This window comes from Bactrocera tryoni, chromosome 4, assembly GCF_016617805.1.
Source record: "Bactrocera tryoni isolate S06 chromosome 4, CSIRO_BtryS06_freeze2, whole genome shotgun sequence".
Classification (NCBI taxonomy): Eukaryota; Metazoa; Arthropoda; class Insecta; order Diptera; family Tephritidae; genus Bactrocera; species Bactrocera tryoni.
The window spans coordinates 39715259-39740657 of NC_052502.1; the positions used below are offsets into that span (position 1 = coordinate 39715259).

At 36.5% G+C, this 25399-nt stretch overlaps 1 protein-coding gene across 1 annotated transcript; it reads right to left on the minus strand.

Annotated features, from left to right (window-relative positions):
* Window positions 1–20125: 20125 nt before the first annotated feature.
* Window positions 20126–25305, minus strand: LOC120775002 (integrator complex subunit 2). Its single transcript, XM_040104927.1, has 4 exons — window positions 24422–25305; window positions 24032–24276; window positions 21188–22627; window positions 20126–21112 (listed from the first exon to the last, which is right to left on the minus strand). The coding sequence occupies exons 1-4, from the start codon at window positions 25223–25225 to the stop codon at window positions 20254–20256; spliced, it is 3348 nt and encodes a 1115-aa protein (XP_039960861.1). The 5' UTR covers window positions 25226–25305; the 3' UTR covers window positions 20126–20253.
* Between the last annotated feature and the right edge of the window lie 94 nt (window positions 25306–25399).

The window sequence follows — 25399 nt, forward strand, 5'->3', positions numbered from 1 at the left end:
TACAACTACATATAGTATATGCACCGCTATAAGAAAAACATGCTCTAACAACTTTATTAAGACATCTTACAAATTTGAAGTTTGCTCTATCAACTTTATTAAGATATCTTACAAATTTGACGATATATGCGGTATAAAGTCACCCGGAAGTCCGAAAAACTTTATATTAGCTATATGGGGCCTACAGGAAGTATGTACTCATTTGTCATTTTTACATACTACTATCAGGAAAGGATTCTCTCTGAATTAATCAATAAATCTGGCACGCTGACTGATATTTTCAGTCAAAAGTCAACTATAGAAACTGGGGTTCACTACTCGGTACATAAGGGTTTGAACAGTTTTGGTTGGAATTGAACTATTTTTGGTCATAAGGTGGAATAATTTTAAATGTATTATAAGTGCAAAGTTTTATCCTGGTTTATTTCTTGATTCGTGTAGTAAAAAGTGAAACAATCATTGTGTTATATTGGAAGTCGACGCGGTGACATAGGAATATGAAAAGAATACTACGAACTAAATTTACTAGAAATCGTTTGGTCGGGTCGCAAGGTTTGTGATTTTTACCAAAAAGTTAGCGGTGCTTCGCCTATTGTCAAATTTTCACACCGGCTTCCATAAAGTCCTTCCATATCTTTTCGGAGTTAAAATTTAATGTCTCTGTCAAAATTGGTTATTAATTTACTCCACTTTTAGTAGTTTTGAACAGTATCGCTATAAGGGGAGTGAGCAGGGTTACAACCACGAATACTTTCCATATAACATAATTTTAAATTCCACTTGATTCCTTCCAGTATAAAAAGCAAGAATCTTTTAAAGTATGCCAACAAATGACCAAACATTGTCCGAGTCCAACCAAAATTGTTCAAGCGCCTAGGTACATAATATGTGGACCCCAGTATACATAATTGACTTTTGACAGAAAATATTGGTCAATGCATGGGTTATACAATTGAAATTCTTAGTAATAGTAAATATGTGTATCATAAATGGCTTGAATCAGCCCAATACTTCCCTGTGCCCCCATATACCTAATAAAAATATTTTCGAACTTCCAGGTGACTTTACACCGCATATATCAGCCAATATGTAAGATATGTCAATGAAAAGGAAACAGTGCATCTTTGTGCATAAAATTTGAGCGAAAACTTGACCTAGCCCCATATACTGACTTTATTCCACAGAAGTAGTGATTGTATGTGAGGTACTTTATGAAACCCAGGAAACATATTTTTATTATGTGGTATTGGAAAAATAGATGAAATCGGGGCGATACTACCCCAACTCCCATATACTACATATAATTATTTTCGTTTTTCTAACAATCTTATGTCGAATAAGTCGGTCAATGTATGAGTTATATATGTATATTGTTTTGCACCTTAAGATATTTTTGAGTTTATGATTCTTGCAAGTTGCAAAAGTATAAAATGTTCGATTGCACCCGAACTTAGCCTTTCTTCACTTGTTTTTCTTTTTTGTTCCTACTTTCACATTTTAAAGTTTGAGAACGTTGTCAAAGTAGAAGATTGCATTTCAAATTTTCACGATTTCGGGTGGCTTGACAACGTCCTAATTCGAAATAAACTAAATACTTTAATAACACAGTAATAGCTTTACAAATTCGAGTACATATCTATAAAAAAGCGCATAAAACTGTATTTATACTTTATATACATACGTACAACAAGTATATGCATGTATAATGGTTGCCTTTCTGGCCAAAATTCATACAAATCAATTTTCTACTAAGGAAACTCTGAACAGATAGCCATAATCATTGAAAACATTTAAAAGGATTTGCCCGGATTTAGTCGGATGATTGTTGCTCAGACTTCTACCTTTATTTGCCAAATATGTGGCCGTAAGTACATATAAATGTATGTGTCTCTTGATGTGGCAAATTGCAATTTCAAAACGAACATGCCTCTCCCTCCAATCACGTACTTACTACGAGTATATGTATTCACAGTAAGGAGCATTCGCTAAATTTCAAAATAAACTCCGGAAGAATTACAAGGAATTGAAGAAAGGCGGAGTATACTAAAAATAACATTTCATTTCAAATCACGTTTGTGCAAATAATCTTTACATGCGTAGTACTAAATATCATTTAACTTTTACTTCAAATCATTTAATAACAGCATTCTAAGATGAACTAAAAAATCAATGGTTTCATAGTTACCATTCATTCAAACAAGTTATTTAAGTTTGCATCGCAACAATAAACAGTTATTAAAACTATATTTGGTCGGAATTCTAAGTATTATATCACAGTAGAAGAATTAGGAATAAATGCTAGCTTAGGTTAGATGGCTGACCCCCTGACCCTCCATCATGGCACACTTAGATTGTTATGTTCACTCCTGTCCGACTTGTGAAGCCAAACGAAAAACTCCTGTAGTTACTACATATTAGCTATCGGCTAAGCGCAATGAACCTATCACAAATCTGCTAAGGTGTTTTATTACTTTTTTTGCTATTTCACCTCTAGGTTTAAGTGTATCAGATCCGACGCTTAGTTGACCAACGCTTACCGAAGCCTAACGATCCAGTAGCAAACCGCTGGAAATCAACAGAGCGCCTACCGATCGTAAGTTGATACTTGAAGTAGAAAAACGACAGCAGGATTTTGTGGCCTTCTAATCCAAGTATTTTGGAACCATATACCTTTCGGCTGTGTTCACCGGCGCTATATAGAGTTGGTGTTGTTCGTAGTGCACCACAACACTGATGAGAGCAACCTATTGAATGCTCGCCAATTTTTCGCGAGTGTAGTCTTTTCCAGCGCCAAAGTTACAAAAATTCCGTAGAACATTATGAAGTCAACTTTAGTTTCTTAAAACTAAGAACTAGCTTTAGTGAGAGGTTTTTTTCTAATGGGTCCCCTCCACCAGTATAGGACAACCCATACATTCCATGCTCTTTCCTCTATATAGGGTTTCCTAGTTAGACCGAATTGGTTTTATTCACTAGGAACTACAAAATTGCGAAGGCGCATCTACCATAAACGTAGGGAAAGCGTCTTCGACCTGCTGACAGATATTAAGTACATAGGGCTATCCTTCCTGTCTAGGAATTCGGTCTAACTAGGATTTATGGAAAGTTTAAGTTAGATCATACGCGGTGTTCAGAAATTTTTCGTGAGCAATGAGATCTACGTCGTCCACATATGTAAGCAATCATTCGACATCCGACTTCCTCAAACCACTTTGTTCTCCATGTTCCTCTCAAGTCAGGAAATTAAATTGTGTAAGGCAGTGTCGGCCTGACTTGCAATAGGCATGTTGTGTCTTGAAAGTCGATTTCTTGGAATACTACCCCTTACGTACAGATCAATCAGTCTGCCTAACGTCAGCAATAACAAAGATGACAAGCTGATGGGGCTGAAATCCTTGGCCGACACATGCGATCTCTTACCTGTCTTCTGGATGAACGCCACCCTAACCTCTCTCAAAGCCCCAAGAATATATCCCAATCTAATGCAATTCACATAGATGGGTACCATCCAATTGCACGGAAGCGTGACAGTTCGTTGCAGTTGCGCTGGTTTAAAGATATCCGGCCAAGAGAACTTGAATGAGTTGATCACGCATGTCAGGTAACGTTCATTCAGTGGGCTCGAAAAGGATGCGCAGCCCTTTCAGGCACTCCGAGAGGTACGATACCAGGGAAAGCTTTGCTCGTTATGTGAGCTCGAGGAGCAGCTTAAGAATCACCTGACTGCTCAGAGTCCAGCTGCAGTCTCATCCTTTAAATACCCCAAGGAGTACTTGTGGTAAGAGAATTAGTGGTGCTCTACAACCCTCCCGTCTGAGATCACAGGCGTTATCGTATTTGAGGCTAGGCTGAGGCCTAGGATTTTTGATGAATTCACTCACAGTTTCAATGGAGTTTCCGGTGATCACGGATTTTAATTCACGCACATGTTGATCGTCATTTATGTCCTCACAACCAATTTGAAAACGTTGAAACCACTCGTGAAAAGCGTTAAGCGAAGGTTTGAAAATTTTAGGTATACGGGAGCTAGCGGTAGTATATACCCAATTTTGTCTATTTTAGCTACAAGGAAACATTGTTATTAGATAGAGACACTTCTAAAGTACTGATTTGATAAGATTTAAGTCAACCGATTTCACACAATATTGACATGCCTTTGTGTCTATCTATTTGGATTAGTATAAGGTGATATAAACAACCTTTAGATGAGCAATACTCTGTGGCAGCTTTGTTCACCTAACGGTTGTTGCGAGAATATTAGAATTAACATCGATTTCGACTATTTTATTATAATTGCAAGAAAAGGAAGATAATATTACTTCTGAAACCTGTAAAATTCAACTCATTTTCATATATGTATATGCAGCAAATACTATGACAATCTTTGAATAGCGATTTCGACCAGTAACACTTACCTGAAGAGTAGACAAAAACAAATAAACTCTTCGGTTTTGTGTTTAATGGTGCTGCAGGCAGAGTAGTCTAATGTATCATAATAAGTGTCTTATGAAAGCATAAAATATTTATAATACAATGACCATACATATGTATGTACATATATAACTTGTGGTTACTAATGATTTCAGCATAAAGACAAACGTTTAACACAACAACTACAATAATTAACGACCAATTATGCAATTGCCGTTCAGCCATTTAACTATTCAGAGCCATTCATCATTGCAGTTTCGCCTTATAATTTCAACAAAGCCGATTGTTGCACTGACGGCGGATGGGGAAATGCCACAAATATTATACATTTTAGTATCAAACTCAAACTCAAACAGCTGACAAAACCAGCCAACTGCGGTGAACATCTCTTGCAGTCTAAAGCGATACCTTAAAGAAAGTGTATTGAGTATTAACTAGTATAATAGTTGTACGACTTTACCCCATGGATGTCTATTAGAAGATGTCCAATAAGATCGCCTACGATTGGAACGAATTGAACTTTGCTAAAGACGTGTGGTTCAGTAGATTTTCTATGTTCTAATCTGGACCAAAAGCATCTTACAGTCGCAAAGAAGCGGCCACGCGTTGCTGTGGCTATGGTATATAGAGCACAAAAGGCAGGAGGGAAAATCGAGCCCGGAATTCCTAGGGGAGCACAGAGCCTTACAAAAAATTTTTGTAATTTTTTTCTCCAACAATTCCCTACAATTGCTTCCTTATGAAATACTATATTTCATCAGAATATTCTCTTTACAAGAGTTAATTAAAATTACGCTTCTCAGCGGTCATCACTTGGAAAATAAAATTTTTTGAAATCAGCATCAACGTTTTTTCTGGATGCTTTACCCGAGTTATCATACATCTACATACATAATTAGGTGCTTGATTTGCCACATATGACATCTACTAAAAATATACATACATACATATGGTAAAATGAATCTACTTAATTGTTTCTCAGTAATTTGATAGATTAGGGAGCCCTCATCCCATATCTATATCCTATTGGAGCACGAGGCAATTTTCTCTTTACGACTCTGGGTATACATTAAATATTATTATAATAACCTGTGTACTTCCTATGTCTCCTGTATAAGAATCTAAAGGATTGAACTCGAAATCTTATCGGTTCCACATACTGCGTCCAATAAAATAGACTGCTTTGTTCATTAGCAGCAATCAGTATACTAAATGTACATATGTATGTATGTAGATTCGATCATATGGCCTTGATATACGTTAATTAGCATTACTTAAATAATATACTAGCTAATACACTGAACATATTATTTACGATTAAAGACGAAAATTTAATTCCCGGTATAAGAGTGCAAAGGATTGAACTTGATGCTTAATTTTGTAAATTATTCATACAAATATTTATCAAAACAAAATGTGAATTTTCGATTTAGGATTTTACTGAAATAATCCTAATAAATAATTTATTTTATTTTTGTCTTTTTTTTTGAATTCTGAACAGGCTTATGTTTAGAAATATATTTTTTATATTTATGAATTGTCCTACCTTTTTACTGGAATCAAACTCATATTACATATCGAAGGCTTCATGTGTTCGATGTTAAGTATTGAACAAAAGGCGGAGCACACTTGTAGCTATAAAATTGATTTATTCATATTTCGAATGTAGGATTCTTTTTATGTAATGTATTCTTTATATGTACGAGTATATTATATGTTGCTCATACGACAAGGTGTACTGTATGAATACAATGCATCAACTGTGCCTAATTTAAACTGCGTATAACTTTTCAAGGAATGTCTTTATGAAAAGAATCATTGAAACCTTTTCTACAAAGTGGCACACTTTTCTTTAGAATATGACTTTTCCAAAATTGCTGATTTACTAGCTCAAGGCAAAATCTCATGTTACCTATGTAGTATGTTGTAGAGCAGAAAATTTTGTATAAGAATTTCGCTTTTTCGAAATTGTAGATTAATTTGCTTCGAAGTTACAATTTTTGCCCAAGATAAAAATTCAATATAAAATATATGGTAAACTTAAACTGATTTAGGCACTGAAAATAAGGAGCATCCTAATGTAGTTGGTATCAGAAACGCCGCTGTAAAGGTTATTATTATTTATTTTATTTTTGCATCAAAATATGTCTACTCGTCAGCGTAAATATAGGCAGTATTGCCAACCTCGACACCAAGGAATCTCATATCTCAGATATGGTTAGTAGAGTGCCGTAGACTTACCATACATGTCAAAGAGCAACCACACTAAACATAAAAATCATTTTTACAGAAACTTTCTCCGTAAAGTGTAAAGTAAATTAAATTACGTAATAGTTAAAAATTAAATTTTTGATTTTACTGAGAGTAATAAAAAGTATTTGTAGTATGTGACACATGTACACACATTAACTGAACTCATTCGTCAAGAAAACTTTTTAATTGCCAAGCTTAATACACATCCCCTTGCTTGCAGGTTTTTGCTTTAAAAGTAATCAATTTTAATTATCACAAGCAAAGGTAGGAACTTCGAACAGAAAAAAATACAGCAAACGTAAATTTGACTCCCTTCAAACAAATATTAGACCAAATGGTTTAGTGCGGACATCAAAAATTAACTGGCACAAGGCATTTTTACGCAAAGAGACTCGGGAAACCCATATTGAATGTGAAAATGAGAAATACCTTTGCGGTATAATGACTTAACTTGTTGGGTTTCAAATAACTAAACTAATCATCTCTTAGCTAACATCTAATTAATGACCAAAAAGATTTCTTATGTATTTAGTTAATTAAGCTCCTAAACGATTTCGAAAGAAATGAGAGATATTTGCAAATACTTATTAAAGCAACGACCTTCAGCTAATTTATTTGTTTTATTTCTTCGCTTTATCTCTTTTCATTATTTCCTTCCATTATTTGTTTAAATCGTTTGAGTATCCGTTTAATAATTAAATAAGGTAATTTATTGGTAGAGGAGATTTACACTTCATCATTTAATGAATAATTGGATAAGATATAATTAACGACATATTAGCGAATTACCAAACCCTGAGCGTATCGTTTTCACGAGCCTCCTCAACATCGCATATAAGGTTCTATCGAGCGTATTGTGTGAAAGATTAAAGCCCACCGTCAACAAACTGATTGGACCTTATCAGTGTGGCTTTAGACCTGGAAAATCAACAACCGACCAGATATTCACCATGCGCCAAATCTTGGAAAAGACCCGTGAAAGCAGCATCATCACACACCACCTCTTCGTCGATTTCAAAGCTGCAGTTTCGACTAAGAATAGCACGAAAGGAGCTGCCTTTATGCCACGCGATGTCTGAATTTGGTATCCCCTGCAAAACTAATACGGCTTGTGTAAACTGACGTTGAGCAACACGAAAAGCTCCGTCAGGATCCGTCGCTCATAATTCCCGTCCTGCTATATGGTGCAAAGTCTTGGACGATGACAGCAACCAATGAGTCGACGGTACGAGTTTTCTAGAGAAAAGTTCTGGGAAAGATTTATGGTCCTTTGCGCATTGGCCACGGCGAATATCGCATTCGATGGAACGATGAGCTGTACGAGATATACGACGACATTGACATAGTTCAGCGAATTAAGAGACAGCGGCTACGCTGGCTAGGTCATGTTGTCCGGATGGACGAAAACACTCCAGCTCTGAAAGTATTAGACGCAGTACCCGCCGGGGGAAGCAGAGGAAGAGGAAGACCTCCAATCCGTTGGAAGGACCAAGTGGAGAAGGACCTGGATTCGCTTGGAATATCCAATTGGCGCCACGCAGCGAAAAGATGAAACGACTGGCGCGCTGTTGTTAACTCGGTTAGAATCGAGTAAGCGGTGTCTACGCCAATTAAGAAGAAGAAGAAGAAGAGCGTATCGTTTTATTCTGTTACATGTTATTTGGTGTTTCCGCATAGCAGGTATATTATTATATTGTCTGGAATGTTATGTCCAAGAAACTTGGTAAAAGCATTCCCTGGCACCATACGAAAATCAATATTTCTAGTATAAAAGAGACTTTGTGCATGTTTTTAAAAATCTTAATCTATTCTTCAAAATTTATGTCAGTCCCCTCAAAGAAATCCCCCAACGTTCTTTCCAATCCTCGAAACGGTTGTTCAAGTCAATTTCCGATATGCGCGCAGCGATTCACGTTTAAGCCTTCAACTGACTCAAAACGATTTCCCCGGAGCGGTCGTTTAGTTGCTGGATACCCAGAAGTCACACAAAGCCAAATCAGGCAACTCAATGCAGTATGCGACGGTGCATTTTGGTGGTGAAAATATCGAGAGTTATCGGCCTATAATTCCGGCCTCTATTTACGAATAACTTCACGCAAACGACGTATAACCCTCAAGTAGTATTCCATATTGACAGTTTAGTCGGTCGGAAGGAATTCGGAGTGCACCACACCTCACTAATCGAGGAAAACTGTCAACATAACTCGATATTTGACCTGCTTTGACGTAGTTTTTCGGCTTCTCACCTATGTCACGATAATCGGCCGATTGATCGGCTATTTACGGGTGGTTAGCATAGATCCAAAACCATTTAATAAAAATACGTTTCATGACTTCCCGGTAGTCTGAAAGCATTGTTTCACAGACATTACACGACGCTGTTTTTCGATAAAATTTAGTAATTTTGGAATCAATCGTGCTTACACTTTTCCTATACCCAAATGATCCTTCAAAGTGATGTTCATTGATACTTCCGACACTCCAACAATGCCAGTAAGATCTCTAACTGTCAACCGCCAATTCAAAAGGGTCAGCGCGGTCTTAACCCTCTTTGCATAATTTATACCACAAAATTTAATGGAATGGATTTAATGATATTTAATTTTACCTAATTTATTTTAACTTTATTTTCAATCTGGCAATACTTATTAGTTAGTTAAATCTGATAACGCTACATACTACTGTCATATCACATGCTATTCTGTAATATTTTGACAAAACACAAAAAAGAGGGGATGGATCAATTTTTCCTCCTATAGGAAAACCAAAAATTACCAAAAATGAGATGAAGAGAAAAATTATTTCCTTAGAAACCAAAATTGAAATTTCGGACCGCTTAGGAAATAAAGAAAGGATGGATGTTGCTAAATTTTATTCAATGAACGAATAAGAACAATAAAGCTAAACGAAGACTCAATTAGAAAAGGTGTAGCAGCTGGATTGCATACCAGTATGAGTACAAGGTCATTTGTTAGAAATGATACTATGGAAAACATGAAAAAGGCTTAAATAATATGGTTAGAAGATCAACATCACAAAAGAATTCTAATATTTATGACACACTGCAAAATCAAGTGCAGTTTACCTCTGCGGTTAAGATGTCTTTTAACGCAAGTCGTGGCTGGTTACAGCGATTTAAGCAAAGACATTCCTTGCACAGTCTAAAATTAAAAGGTGAACAAGCATCTGCTAATATCTGCAATACTTAATACATCTGCATACAGCCCACACCAGATATTCAATGCTGATGAATCAGCTTTATTTTGGAAAAAAATGCCTCAGAGAACCTTTCTAGCAAAACATAACAAATCAACAAGCGGTCATAAGGCTGCAAAAGATCGTATACGATTCTTCTTTGTAGTAATGCTTCTGAACATCATATTATGAAGCCATTGGTAATTAGCAAAGCTAACCGAACACGATCGTTTAAAGGTTTGAATATTAACAATCTACCCATTTATTGGAATGTTTGAATTGGAATGAATATTAATGAATTAATGCAAGATCAAGAATTAAATGCCGAAGATTTAATTGAAATAGTTAAAAATTGTGATGAAAATAGTATTGACGTATAATCTGACACCGAAAACAATGAACTCAATGTATTCTCAGCTAAATTTGTTCAAGAGGAAGTTGTACGAGGGTTGCTATATATATTCTGGCCTAGGGCAACACTAAGTGTTGCCAGGTGCAATCTGACATTTCCATTGGAAAGTTTGACATTTTTTTAGCACATCACTCAGAACGTTTTCTCATTTAATCGTGAATTGTTTTATTTACAGGGAATTAAAAAATTCATCTCGGCCAAAAAATAGAATTAACTCGTGAACATTTTCGTGCGATCATTTTTCACAACTTTCGACGTGGATTATCACGACAAGAGTGCATCGATGAACTAAAATCTTGGTATGGCTATGAAGCACCGTCCTATAGCACTGTGAAAAACTGGTACAACGAATTCAATCGTGGCCGACGCTCGCTCAAAGACGAATTCCGTGAAGGTCGTCCAAAAACAGCCGTTGTGCCAGAAAACATCGATGCCGTACGTGAACTGATAATGCAAGACCGTCATGTAACATACCTTCCGATAGAGGCATGCCTATTTCTCCCACCAGCATACATTAGATATTGCATGAATACCTGGCCGTAAAAAAGGTTTATTCTCGTTGGATCCCGCACAATTTGACAATCGCTCGTGTGGATTGGTGTAAAGAAATGCTGAAAAAATACGATCGCGGTGCTTCAAAAGACGTTTACAAGATCGTCACAGGTGACGAATCATGGATCTATGCGTATGAGCCCGAAACAAAACAGCAATCGACAAAAAAAAAACATTTTCGTTGATAAATACCTATGCCTATTTACATTATTAGGCCAGAAATATATATAGCAACCTACGTACTTAGAAGAAAACTTGGATATATACGGCTGTCATATGGATAACGGGCATGGTGGCCAGCGGTAAAGAAACAACACAACATCAGAAAATTAAATGGAATACAAAGAGCAGCAACAACATCTACTGACGCTGCGAAATAATGAAATTGAGAGGACGTGTTTTCTCATAACGGTATTTCTTTGCACCTAAAATAGATAAAGTCAAGCTATAACTTGTCTTAGCTCCATATAACTGATATTCTGTTTTTTCTCCACACCCAAATTTAGTATAATTTTCTCTGACAAGAAGTAAAGTCTAGTAATAAAACCAAGGGAGTCTATGACTTTCAAGTTTATACGATACCAAATTTGATTGTAATTCATTCACAATTTCGTCACATAATAAAGTTGAACCCTTTCGCTATATTTTTAATATTGCCAATAGCTGAAAGTGTTATATTTAGCCGGCTTGGTAGATGTAAGAGTATAAAATGTTCGGTTACACCCCAACTTAGTTAATATTGAATTTATATGCAACATTTTTTAATGTAGAACCAAGTCATACTACAAAAATAACACTTGAAACTATTTCCCACCTGTGATTCTCCCAAAATGTGGTCACTCCTGAACTTAGCGTTTTCTTATTTATTTGCCGATAAAGTAGACTTGTATACCATATGCATACGTAATATAGAGATTTTCGAACAGTGAGTTGTTCTGACTAAAATGTATAAAATTAAGTGAATATTTTTTCTAGCTCCTCTTATCTAATATAAGAATTTTAAAACAACTGCTTGAATGTATTCCTTACATATAGGTCACTCTATAAGGTATCTTCATGAAACCCAGAGAGCATCGTTCTGGTAATAACATGTCGTGATGCCTAAAATGTATAAATCGGGTCAATACTACGACTAGCTCCTATGGCCTTAAATCAGAATTTAAAACTTGCTTTTGGCAAATACACCATATATGTAAATTGATATGTAAGATATGTTAGCAAAACTTAGTGAAGATATAATTTTAGATATTCCATACTATAGTTTAATCCTGATAATGTGTGTATTCGGTCGACCAATTACACCAACACCCATATACTATATATAGCGATTTTAGTTAGTCTATCAGGTTAAATTATCCTCATAGGATTGTGCCCAATCTACCAAATATAATAATTTCCGATTTTGCATCTCACTATCAGCTCTGATCTGATTACACTGTGGAACATTTTTGGGATTATTGTCTGGGGGGTGAGAAATTCCAAGTCAGGGTGATGGTACTAGGTCAGTATAGCAACACCCTCAAAGGGTTTCGCGTTCGTATGTGTCAGTTTTTTGTATGACCTTTTAAATTTTTTCCTTTATCTTGATGTTTTTTCGCTTAGTTGTAACAGGAAGAAGGTGTGGTTGTGAACCGATTTCACCCATATTTCGTACACGTCATCAGGGTGTTAAGAAAATATTATATACCGAATTTCATTGAAATCGATATAGTAGTTCCTGAGATATGGTTTTTGGTCCATAAGTGGGCGACACCACGCCCATTTTCAATTTTTAAAAAAAGCTAATCTGGAGGAGCTGTTATACTGTGTTATTCAATAATGTGACATTTTAATGAAACCATGTGGACATGTTTTCGAGATCACAGGTCTTTGAGATCAAAAATCCAATTTCCAGTTCTTTTTATTCGTTCAAGTTCGCAGTTAAGGTTTCAACTAAAACACGTATTTTTTCACTTTAGATGATCCTGTACGAAGTGGAGTTATCCCGCCAACGCGGGCCCATCTTTTTTCGAGGGTTATCTGAAATGGCGTCGCAATAGCCGAATTTAAAATATTTTTCCCCAAAAATTTCAGAATTTCTTTGATAATAGCGTATGTTTGTAACAATGAAAAATTCAAATAAAATATTTAATGTTTTATATGAAAAAACAAATGTTGAAAAATGGCTGTTTTTTAGCTGAGGAAACCCATGTAACCCCTTAAGCCTTTTGGTTGAACTTGTATCAAATATCATTGTAATTACTTAGATTGATTTCGATTTAAATATCTCAGACACGAATCAAATATTCGGATACAGCCGAATTTATCTAATCCTTACTTTAATACAAAGTTTTGCAAAGCCCTAGAAGAATTTCACCGTTGATAGTTTGAAAAATCGGTTACACCTTACTTTTTTGTTACTATTTTATTGAAATACTTTCCATTTTAAGAAATGCTTCTGTTTTGTCACAAACTATGGTAGAGGGTATTTTTACAAATTTGCTTTTTCGCTTGTACGCATACGTTTTATGATTTCAGGAAGATAATTGTTATGGAGTAAAAAGAGATTTTTACATTAAGCCAGGTCATTTAGATATACTGTGCAGGATTATTCAAATAACGTTGAAAATTATGCAAATACAGCAATTTGCATTTGCATAATATTCCAATATTAGAAACATTTATTTAACGCATATTGTGAAGCGAGATGCTGCTCCAATAAACGTAATATAAAGCAGACTGTATGAAATCTTCTAAAAGCCAGCCCAACAGCGGGAAAATTGCAGTATTTCCTGTAATAAATCAAAATCCTTACCCTGCCAGTAAAGAAGGGCTATGTTGTTTGAATGCCCAGAAAGTCTTGTATAATTTCTCGTATAATTTTTCGATTAAGTTAGCGTTAACCAGATATTCATCGCCGAACATCAATGCATACATATACCCTATTTAATAAAATTGTTTTTTATTTTATTCTTAATTTAAAAAACTCCGCTAAATCAATTGTGAATATTTCTATTGCATTTCTTTTTTGAATCAATATAAACGCAGCGCAACGCAAATGATAAAAACCTTTTATGTGTAAAAAAAAGTTTTAAGTTTTCTTAATAAATTTTTATCTAATTAAACTTTCACGAATAGTCCTTCAAGATGTCCCACCTGATGACCAAAAATTGTCAAAATCGAACTACAACCATTCACGCCACTAGATAATTGGTTAAATACTCACCTTAAATACAAGTGAAATAGAGATATTCGACCTTCCAATTGACTTTATTCCACAAATTTAGGCCAATATGTGAGTAAAATTGGAAGAGCGTGTTTAAATAAAAATGTATCTTTTTGCAAATGGATAAAATCGTTGTCCTAGCCTCAAATAACTATGTATTACCGGAGTTCTCAAACAAGCGGATGACTTTACTCTTTATATTTGTGGTGGTATATGAGATACCTTAATGAAACTCAGAGAGCATCTCTTTCTGTCAATAATATTGGTTGTCAAAAAAGTCTTGCGGTATTTTCGCTAGTTGGCGCTAAAAGCGCGTAGTTCTAGTTTTATTCGTCGCATCGGGTCATGCTATACCTTTTTGGAAAGCTCGTTTCACGCGCTAACACGTGTTTGATTAATTGTCGTTTCTTTTAAGTCGTTCGTGAGTTATAGCGTCGCAAACATGGAGCAAAATAAAGAGAAAATACGGCATATTTTACCGTACTACGAGTACTACGATAAAGGCAAAAATGCATCTCAAGCCGCCAATAAAATTTGTGCAGTTTATGGACCTGATACAGTTTCCATTTCCACCGCACAACAATGGTTTCAACGTTTTCGTTCTGCTGTAGAGGTGGTCGAAGATGCGCCACGCTCCGGAAGGCCTGTCGTCGAAAATTGCGATAAAATCGCTGAATTGGTCGAAAGAGACCGGCATAGTAACAGCCGTAGCATCGGTCAAGAGCTGGGCATGAGTCATCAAAAATTCATTTCAATTTCAATAAAAAAAAAATTAAAAAAAAAATACCGCAAGACTTTTTTGACAACCCTTTATATGATAATGCCAAAAATAGACAAAGTCGGATCTATCCTATCTCCAAGATACGTAGTATAAGATGTTCACACTTCCGGTTGACTTTATACCGTGGATATGTAAAATATCTTAATATTTATCCTAGATTGATTTTATTCAAATTAAACCGGCACGCTGCATAATATGTATATGTAGCAATAAAACTAAGTGAGCACATAACCTATTACTATATCTTTTGAGGTTTGCATCGCGACCTAAAGTCTATTGTACCCACTCCATATATTCCCAAAAGCCCATCACTCGGATGAATTCCAGGAACTTGCTAGGTACTATTTAGGTGTTGTGATCCTTATTCACATAAATGCATCCAAAGACCTTGGGACTGCGGAACAGCTTTTATGGTGTGGAACCCTACCGCAGAGCAGCTAATACCGCCTACCCCCTTATGCTCGACACCCAGATCAGGTGTACTCAGTTGCAGTCTGATAGACTGTTCAGCCTTTTCATGGACTCATCCACTAATAGCGATTTAATCTTATAGCCTGAAATCGCTTTTACCGCCGCTTGACTTTCGTTGAGTATGACGATATGTTGGTTAGATGCTGCTTGTATTCCCCCCAATTGTCAGTACGTTTGGCCTTGTTGAAAAGCATACGTTTCCTGGTGTTCGACTTTAGTGAACAATCTATTATGAATTGTAAAAATCTCAGTTCATATTTCTTGTGATACGAATGAGCGGAAGGTCCTTGACCGCTACTTTCAATTCTATGGCCCTTGCCATAAGTTCATCGTTCAAAGTTATACCCAGGACCAACCTTCGAGTATTGGTGACGAACGCATGTTCGCAACCCACATTCCCAATGCTTATATTGCTACTTATAATAAATTTAAGATAATAATACATGCGTGTGTTGTCGTCGCACTCCTGTATAAGGGGGAGCTTATTACTCCAGCAGTAATCTATATATATGTGGATAGCTGTAGGGAGAGCTGTAGCCGTCCCCCTTTCAAAGTAGGCCGCTGCAAGGACGAAGTCCGAACCCTCCTTAACCTTCACCTGCACCTGCGTTAGAAACTCTGAAATTCAGAATAAATCAATGTCGTCTCTAACCACTATACAAGATCGAGGTCGCACCCCCTTAATTAACCCGCTCTTCCGGTTTGCGGGTGTCTGCCAAATGTGAAAAATGAGTTAAGTCGGATGAAGGCTTTTCTTAGCCGCCATATATCTAATGCAAAGATTTTCGAACTACCGGTTTAGGTTGGGCTCGGCTTATGGTTGGCGTTTTACCATATACCATATACGAATTACCGCTGGGTCCAAATCCAGCGCATAACCCTGAAGAGGGATGATTCAACAAACAACTATTACTTTCACACAAATTGACAGTTTAGTGTGGTTTTTGGTCTGCCGGAATCATCGGTCCAAAATTCTTTTGAAATGAAACTGGTGAAACCGTTACTGTCAATGGAGAATGGCATAGATCGATGATAACCAACCTTCCATGAACGCATGAATGCTACAAACGAGTTATTGCGAGAAAAGTTTGGAGATTGTATTATTCAAAGAAATTGGGACATTGAATGGCCTCCACAAAGTTGTGAATTAACACCACACTCTCTCCAAGATTTGGAAGTCAATTTGGAACGTAGTATTCCTGACATTAATTTAAAAATTCTTAATTTATTCTGCGAAAATCTATGTCGTCCCCTTCAAAGTAATTCCCCTTGATCTCAATACACTTGTGCCAATGTTTTTTTCCAATCCACGAAACACTTGTTAAAGTCAATTTCCGGAATAGCCTACAATGCGCGTAGCGATTCACGTTTAATGTCTTAAATTGACTCAAAACCGGGAACGATCGTTTGAGTTTGCTGAATATCTAGAAGTCACAGGTATTGGTTGAAAATTGGAAAAAACTCACGAAGAATCAATACAGTATGTCAAGGTGCATTATCGTGGTGCAAAACGCCAGAGTTATCGGTCCATAATTTCGATCGCTTACAAATAGCTTCGTGCAATCAACGCATTCTTCTTTTTTACTGGCGTAGAAACCGCTTATACTTGGTTATAGCCGAGTTAAGGTAGATGAAATTATCTACATATTCGAAATTATGACTGTCAACAAAAACGTGGGAGCCTAGTCGCGTGTGCGACGACTGTTTGTTTGATGACAGATATTTTGCCTTGCCCTCGTTCACCACTAGACCCATTTGCTTTAAGGCAGAACTAACGGCGGTTGTTAGGGCCAATGATATCAATATCATCAGCATACGCCAGCAGCTGTACACTCTTATAGAAGATGGTACCTGCTCGATTAAGTTCTGCAGCTCGAATTATTTTCTCCAAGAGTAGATTGAAGAAGTCACACCTTGTCTGAAAACTCGTTTGGTATCGAACGGCTCGAAGAGGTCCTTCGCGATCCTGACGAAGCTTTTAGTATTGCTCAACGTCAGTTTAGTTTCACAGCCGTATTAGTTTTGCGGGGATACCAAATACAGACATCGCGGCATAAAGGCAGCTCCTTTTCGTGCTGTTAAAAGCAGCTTTGAAATCGACGAGGAAATTGTGCGTGTTGATGCTCTTTTCACGGGTCTTTTCTAAGATTTGGCGCATGGTGAATATCTGGTCAGTTGTTGATTTTTCAAGCCTAAAGCCACACTGATAAGGTCTAATCAGTTTATTGACGGTGGGCTTTAATCTTTTACACAATACGCTCGATAGAACCTTATACGCGATGTTGAGGAGGCTTATCCCACGGTAGTTGGCGCAGATTGTGGGGTCTCCCTTTTTGTGGATTGGGCAGAGCACACTTAAATTCTAATCGTTGGGCATGCTATTTAATAAAGAGCATGCATTCTTTATCAGCAGCCTTTCCTCGCCGGATTGTTTGAATAATTTGGCCGGCAATCCACGGGTAATTGCTGTTCGAACTTCTTCATGGTCGGGTAATGGAACGTCTGCTCCATCGTCATCGATTGGGGAATCGGGTTCGCCAGCTTGTCAAGCCTCTCGTACTCACGCATTTCGGCCTCTCTCTTTTTTTGTCTGCAAATGCGTCTCGCTTACCTCTTCAACTTTCGGTTTCTATCCCATTCCGCACGTATTGTGGTCGATTGTAACGTTGCTAGGTAGGCAGTCTGTTTTCTCTCCGCTGCGACACCAATCGTACCAGCTTTTGTTTTTTCTGAAAACCAATGGTTTCGTTTGCAGCTGTACGTAAGGAGCTTGAAATGCCATTCCACAGTTCCCTTATACCGAGTTGCTGATGCTCTCAGAAGCAGGACTGCAAGTCGAGTAAAAAACCGTTGGGCTGTCTGTTGCGATTGCAGCTTCTCGACATCGAACCTTCCTTGTGTTTGTTGGCGTGCGCACATGGGCGGGTGCGTATCTCAAATAGTATTCCTTACTGATAGCTTGGTCGATCGGAAGGAACTCGGAGTGCACCACACCTCGATAATCGAAGAAAACCGTCAACTTAACCTTGATTGTTGACCTGATTTGACTTGTTTTTTTCGGCTGCGGCTCACCTTTACCACGATCTTCGGACGATTGGTCGTCTGTTTCCGGGTCGTAAGCATAGACCCAAGACTCACCGCCAGTAGTAATACGGTTCATGACATCCTGGTAGTCGGAAAGTATTGTTTCATAGACGTTAAACCGACGCTGTTTTTTTCGAAAAGATTGAGAATCATTCGTGCTTTCACTTTTCTTAGGCCCAAATGATCTTTCTAAATGATTTTCACTGATCTTTCTGATATTTAAGAGATGCTAGTAAGATTTCTGATCTTATTCGTCGGTTCTCAAGCGCCAATTCCTTTATTTTATTAACGTGTAGTATGTAATCATAAGTTGAGGTTAATACCTTCCTGAACGTGGTTAGTCGTCAGCGTGTTCTCTACCCTCTTTGAATAATTTGTATCAATCAAAAGCACTTGTTTGCGACAAACAATTACCACCGTAGGGCTTTGCCCACATTCTCAACGTTTCGATACCAGAAGTTTGATTCCACACACAAAACTTGGAAACTATTTATTGAATAATTTTACTCACCGTAAAAATCGCCAAGTACACTTTTTGTGCTTCAGAAATACAAGCGTTTGCTAAACACGAATGATTATTTTGATGTCACATTAAAATTTAATACAAAAAAAAAATATTTCAACAAATGGGTTTTCGCGCGAAATTTAAATTACAAAGTCTTACTATTTTTTGCCCCCAGTAATATTTATAACTTAATTGTATCGATTGAACTTCATACTACATAAATAAAAAACATTTCAACTTACTTAACAATTAGTGTGTATGTTTTTTTTTTTTTGGAAAAGAAATCATAACACTCTTATTGGAAAACCTTGTAGAAGTATGTATCGCCTACCGGAGCTACAAAATACATATGCTTATATGTTCCCTTTACAAAGTGTAAGTAAAGAAAAAAATCATCAAATATACTAAGAAATCTCACGAATTGAAGTGCTGTTTATGCCGCACTAATTAATTTTGGGGAAAAAGTTAAAAATTTAGCTATCAAACAATGCTCTTGAAATTTGCCTAAAAACTTCTAACTCACCATAATAAAATGAACGTTGTCAATTAAATTTTCGTCAAAAGTCGAAACAAACCAAATGCAGTTAATTCTTTTTCGTTGTTGTTTTGATATTGTCTATTCAAACAACATTTGATATTGTCTTTTCCGAGCCTGTTGTGTAATTTTCATTGGGGGCGTTATTTACGGGGCAGGTCTCAAACCTAGCCCACAACCCTGGGGAAGGCCTTCTCACTTTAGCTTGCCTACGAACGGATCTTCTTTGGCTACCCAGAGGATGCTAAGGCGGGATGTCGTGAGCTGCTTGAGCCATATGTGAAAGAATCATTTCTGGCCACTCTCAAGTGAATGGCAATCAGAGAACTTTACTCACTTACATTAACTTAACATAACATAACACTCCATCCTCCCTTCCCTTTTGTCCTTTTACTTTAGTAAGATAACGCACATATATAGTGGACGGCCGGTCAGACATCCGAATTTCACCCATCATCCTTAACCTCGTCTCATATTCCTGATCAGTTTTATCAGCACTATTCTATGTACATCAGGGTTAGTTTTCTGTGTGTTAACCGTCATATGATCAAAACTATTATATTGCAGGTAGATATGTAGGTAGGAGTGATGCCACTTCAGGCTCAATTAGCGCTGGTGCGCCATTTCGATGCAACAAATTAGGAAAGTAAATATTTTCATTTTTTTGACATTAGTAATATAATTTTAATAAAAACTAACGATTTAGTGAAGATAAATCTTTTTATTAATATTACCAACAAACTTAAAAATAACGGAGAAGTCACTGCGACATTGTTTACTATTTCTTTACTGTCTAAGTGAATTGATTATTCACGTTTGTGGAACAGTTTCAGTACAGTTCAACTTTATTCACAATTTTAGTAATCAGCGTTTCAAAAGCTTCCTCTATCATGCTTATATATTGTTGTGTATCCTTGAAGCACTTTTGTTTTGTATTTGATGTAAGTTGCATTTGAGTTGAGTTAATACCTAAAGTTCCCTGTGAATGCAAACTCTTTCCAGTTAACATCAAAATATTAATACAGTCGTCAACTAAAATTGGGAAAGCTTCCGCGAATCGTATAAGGGCCGGAAGAATGTTACTTAAAAATTTGCACTTAGCATGTGTGGAAAGTAGTGATAAGGAAGATTGGACTGTGTTAATACAGAATTTTGAGACACTCAAACTTTTCGGTATAGCGTATTTAAGAACGAGATGTGATGCTAAATCGATTGTAAAAATTTGTTTATCCATTTCCGGCATACTGAGAAATTCATGCAAAAAATCTATACATATATGCATTGAAGGGACTCCCATTACCATCATTGGTATAACTTCTCGTGGATATGTTTGGAAGTGAACTAGTTTAGCTAAGGAAGGTTCGGATATAAAAGCCTGATGTATAAATGAGCATATTATGCCTTGCGTTTCTCGTAACGAAAACGTTGCTACGGTGTCTTTTGCATTTTTGTTCATGTCTGCTAAAACCTCCAGAAGTATATGCACAGCTGCGCTCTCCTGAGATGCAATTAATGCTGTCTTCAATTCATCGCGATCACTATCACTTTGTAACTGACCATTTTTATCTAATATCTGTTTAGATTGCATTTGTATGTTGAGAAAAGCTTTAGATGCGGCCAAACTTCCTTGAAGTATTCGGAGCAATATCATTAACGTGTAAGGAGAGTAAAACACATGTTTACCGCACCTGAAATATGTAAATCGTATATTTCATTTCTTCGGAGTAAAAAAAAAATAGCTATATAAATAGTTGTAGACATACCTTAGAACCTGTAATGGATCCAATAAATCTTCATTAACATATGTACATCTTGTAGCACCAGTTTCCGCATTCATTACAGAATTTAAAGACATTTTCCAAAAACTAGTAGGTAAAACCGAATTAAGTCGTAACCATATATCCTTATAGAGTTCTTGAATAATTCGTGGAACGTTTTTCTGAAAAACTTTTGACATGTTTTCAACTATTAAATCTGTATATTGCGCAAGATCTTCAGCAGGCAGCTTCAAAAGCGCTTTAAAAACCCGTATTGCTATTGCCGGTTTCGTACTTATTTTTTCAAGTGCCTTAATAACAAGAGCACGTTCAATTTGTTTATTCACCATGAGATTTGGTGATACTGGATTAGATACATAGTGCTCCTCCATCCAATCGTCAACCATGCTCAAATGAGGATAGTTGGAGATAATTAAGCGAAGTAATGGATGAAATAGACCAGCGTAATCATTTTGATATTGTTCCGCTTTCTGCAACAAATACTTCATAGGCAGCTCTGCCAGGAAGTTATTGGTATACTCTTTTATTTTTCTTCCGGCGGTAGACTGATTGTGTGTATTAGAAAGACGAGTCTCTTCATAAAGAACCAAATAATATAGTATAAGTAGTTGAGCCGTTAAATTACATTTTACTTCAATGCCTACTATTTCCTCCAATTCTGCGGATGTAGCGCCAATTGAAATAGTTTGGGTGGCTCCAAAGAAGTTTTTATTATCAATAGTAGTAGCTTTCGATGATTTAAAAATATGTAAAATTTCGGTTTCAGAGAATGGTTTATGCATGTGATCAACATTGACTTTCCCCAACGGATTCGGTACTATTAACGAATTAACATAAACTTCTATTAAAGCTGGCATAACAGGATGAACTGGTCGCACAGAATTACAGATTTGCTTGTAAATCCATAGTTTAATAGGAACTTTATGCTTTAAAAATGCTCGAGATTTCAATAATTGATGTATACAATGGACCGAAAGATAACCGGAAATATTTGCATTTAAATTGGGTGTTACTGGCACGCGAACTGCATGAGATGCGACCACTTGTTCAGTAAATAGATCTTGTGTGAAAACTTGTTTTATACGATTTGTACTATTTGGACGAATAGGAATTTTCATGGCTAAAGTAGAACAAACTAACTCGCTGATGGCAGTTATTTGATTGCTATGGAAATGTATTGCGAGCAAGAGCAACATTTCACCCAGAGATGCAGAGGTGTCTGACTTTCTGCCAAAAAATTTATCTTCCTTTATAAGCCATTGTAGCCATTCAACTGATTTATTTTCAAGAACTGTTGTTGATACAAGAGATGGACACGCAATAAGCATACAAAGGGCCAATGAGACGAATCGAAGTCCGGATTGTGTTGGTTGTGGGCGGCTAGTAACTAGTTGAGTTAACATATTGACTTCGTCATCATTAAATCTAAACGTAAAAATAAAAAATATAAAAAATAGAAATAAATTATTAAACAAGGCTTTCTAAGTTTTATTTAATATATATGTGTGTACATCTAAAAAGCTCTCAGATTTAAGTTATCGAAAATTTACTATACAAAAGCCGACAGTTTTTTCTGAATCAATGGAATCAGAATTGCTTGGAAAGACGCGCGGTCCCGCTTTCTTGTAAGTTTAATGTACATATCTCCTCAACCACAGAAGCTACAAAAGCCGAATTCGCCTAGCGAAAATATTATAAAAACTCCTAACAACAATGTGAAAAGCGCGATAAACCAATTACTAAATTCGGCAGAGACATTGAATGTTACTTCTGAGATAGTATGAGAGGGCTTTAAAGGAGTCGGTGTCAAAATTGGACGATGGGTGTGGCATCACTACTTTTAGGTGAAATCACATATCTCGAAACCCGCCCGACCTATTTCAACCAAATTTGGTACGTGACATTCCTCTGACATTTGCATGTTACAGTGTTAGGACTACAGCCACGCCATACTTCCATGTAATACAATTTTAAATTTTACTTTAAACTTTCTCTTTCCTATTTACTAATGATCCAAACTGTTCCAAGTTCAAGTCCCTAGGAACTGAATATGTGGTTCCAGTGCCCGGGCGCAACGTTTTGAGGGCGGCAAAACGATCTTATTATAAAAGATAAAGAGTTGTACACTCACAATGTAATAATCTGAATAACAATGAAAAATATAATTTTTACTCGAATACTCTTCAGTCTTTGAATTGTCTTACATCTTTTGGCTTATATCTTTCTTAAAAATATTGATAGAACTTAAAAATGCACTTTTCTAGCTTTATCTAGCGACGTGTCACTCTCACAGTTACCATATGCTTTGGATGTAAGACATACTTTTATTTCTCCAAATTTTCAAAAATGGTATTTAAAAACTCAAAATCGGGCAAAAATTCTTGCAAATTGTGTCAAAAGTGTACAAGATATAGGGCGAAAATGGGTTTTTTCTATGGATTTTACTAAGATGTCCTGTAAATTTACTACCAATTTCCTCAAAACCCATATGAAGAGAATTTTGGAACTTCAGAATTTGCGGGGCTTCTAGTTCCTAAATTTTATATACTTAACATCGAAGATATTTTGTAAAAATTCACTTTTGTTCGAACCACCTCATGAAACTTGTAGGTATGAGGATAAAGGGGAGCGGCAGAACATCCTTGGCCCCGGGCGCCCAAAGTTGTAGCTACGCCACTGGTTATACCCGAACTTAGCTCTTCTTTACTTGTTCTTATTTCTTATTTTTCGCAATTTTTAATAGGTTTAAAGATAAGGTGCCAATCTCCTATTTTTGTACATTAAGTAAAAATAGAATTAGGCGTATATACATACATATGTTACACTTACTTCAATCCGGCTATTCCACGCAAAGCGCAATATAAACGCATTAACACTACTCCTTGTACAGTATAATCTTCCCCATTTCCTGGATTTAAAGATTTTTGAACATTTTTTTGCAACTGTTGCAGTAGCTCTACTCGCACTAAATTCAATGCGTCGCTCTTTCTTTTCTGACTTGACCTTATATAAATAGCGAACCACGTCCGAACGTTTTGATCATTGCCGAGTAGCATTCCAGTGAGAAAGGCCACCTAAGAGAATATAGACGTATGATTACATATGAAATAAATATACATGTAGATTTCTAAAATAATCAAAGGCTATCCGAGTGTCTGAAGCACCGACCTTCTGCATAGTTACTAAACAAAGTTAGTGAAAATGTAAGTTATTACTTACCAAGTCTTCGGGAAACTTTAAACAAAGTTTGAGCATAAAAGATGGAACTTTTAGAATCTCTACACATATAGATCGCGTTGGCAATGCTTGAGATGGGTTCATTTCATTTAGCGCCATTAATAATGAGAGTTTTAGTTTCCCTTCATTACTTTCTTCATCACAATTCAGAATAATATGTGTAACCACATCCCTGTAGCAATCAGGAAAATTTGCCACTAAAGCGCAAATAATACGTTGTCCATTTTGCACATGCACCAAAGCATCCGCTAATTCCAAAATATTCAATAAAGAAGGAAGTTCCGCCAAAGCAATACATAAAATATCGACAACTTCCTCCAAATAGATTCCATCGTCCAGAATCTCTGATTGCAAAAATGTTTTTTGATCCGATAATTGCCATTGAATATTAAAAATCTCAGATAAAACAACTCGCACCTTCCGAGTAACATCTGCGCGCTCAAATCCGAGAGCTATACCGGTCTGTAAACCAAATTCATGCTGCTGCCCTTCGAAGTACACCGACTTCTGACGTGCTTGCAGCTCTTTTTTTAATTCCTGTTCTAACTCATGGTAATTCACTTGCAAGTATGAAACTATACTATTTACAACTTCAATTCCAATGAGAACCGCTAAAATTTGTTTACGCGATTCCATTGATGATTCCGTGTTATCAAGAGGGGACAATAAACTCATCCGTACTAGTGAAGGCAACACCGGACGTATTTCGTGAGATGGATAAGTGGAAAGAGCTGCAATATCCAAATTTTGCATGGCCGCAAAAACTCTTGAAGTTATATTTGCCATTTTGTCTTCAAAATCGATTTAAATATTTACAAACAAACAAGGTCTTTAAACCTAAATCATAATGTCAAACTATTACTCGGAATAGGGATGGTTCGACCGGCTTACTCGATTATAAAATTGATAACTTGACGGTAAGCTACCAATCGGTTAAATTACAGCGCTACCAAAAATGTT

Coding starts and splice junctions, on each gene's coding strand:
- LOC120775002 (XM_040104927.1), bottom strand. CDS start 25,225: ATGGCAAATATAACTTCAAGAGTTTTTGCGGCCATGCAAAATTTGGAT. Junction 24,277..24,421: donor TAAAGTTTCCCGAAGACTTG/GTAAGTAATAAC, acceptor ATATTCTCTTAG/GTGGCCTTTCTCACTGGAAT. Junction 21,113..21,187: donor GATCCATTACAGGTTCTAAG/GTATGTCTACAA, acceptor TACATATTTCAG/GTGCGGTAAACATGTGTTTT.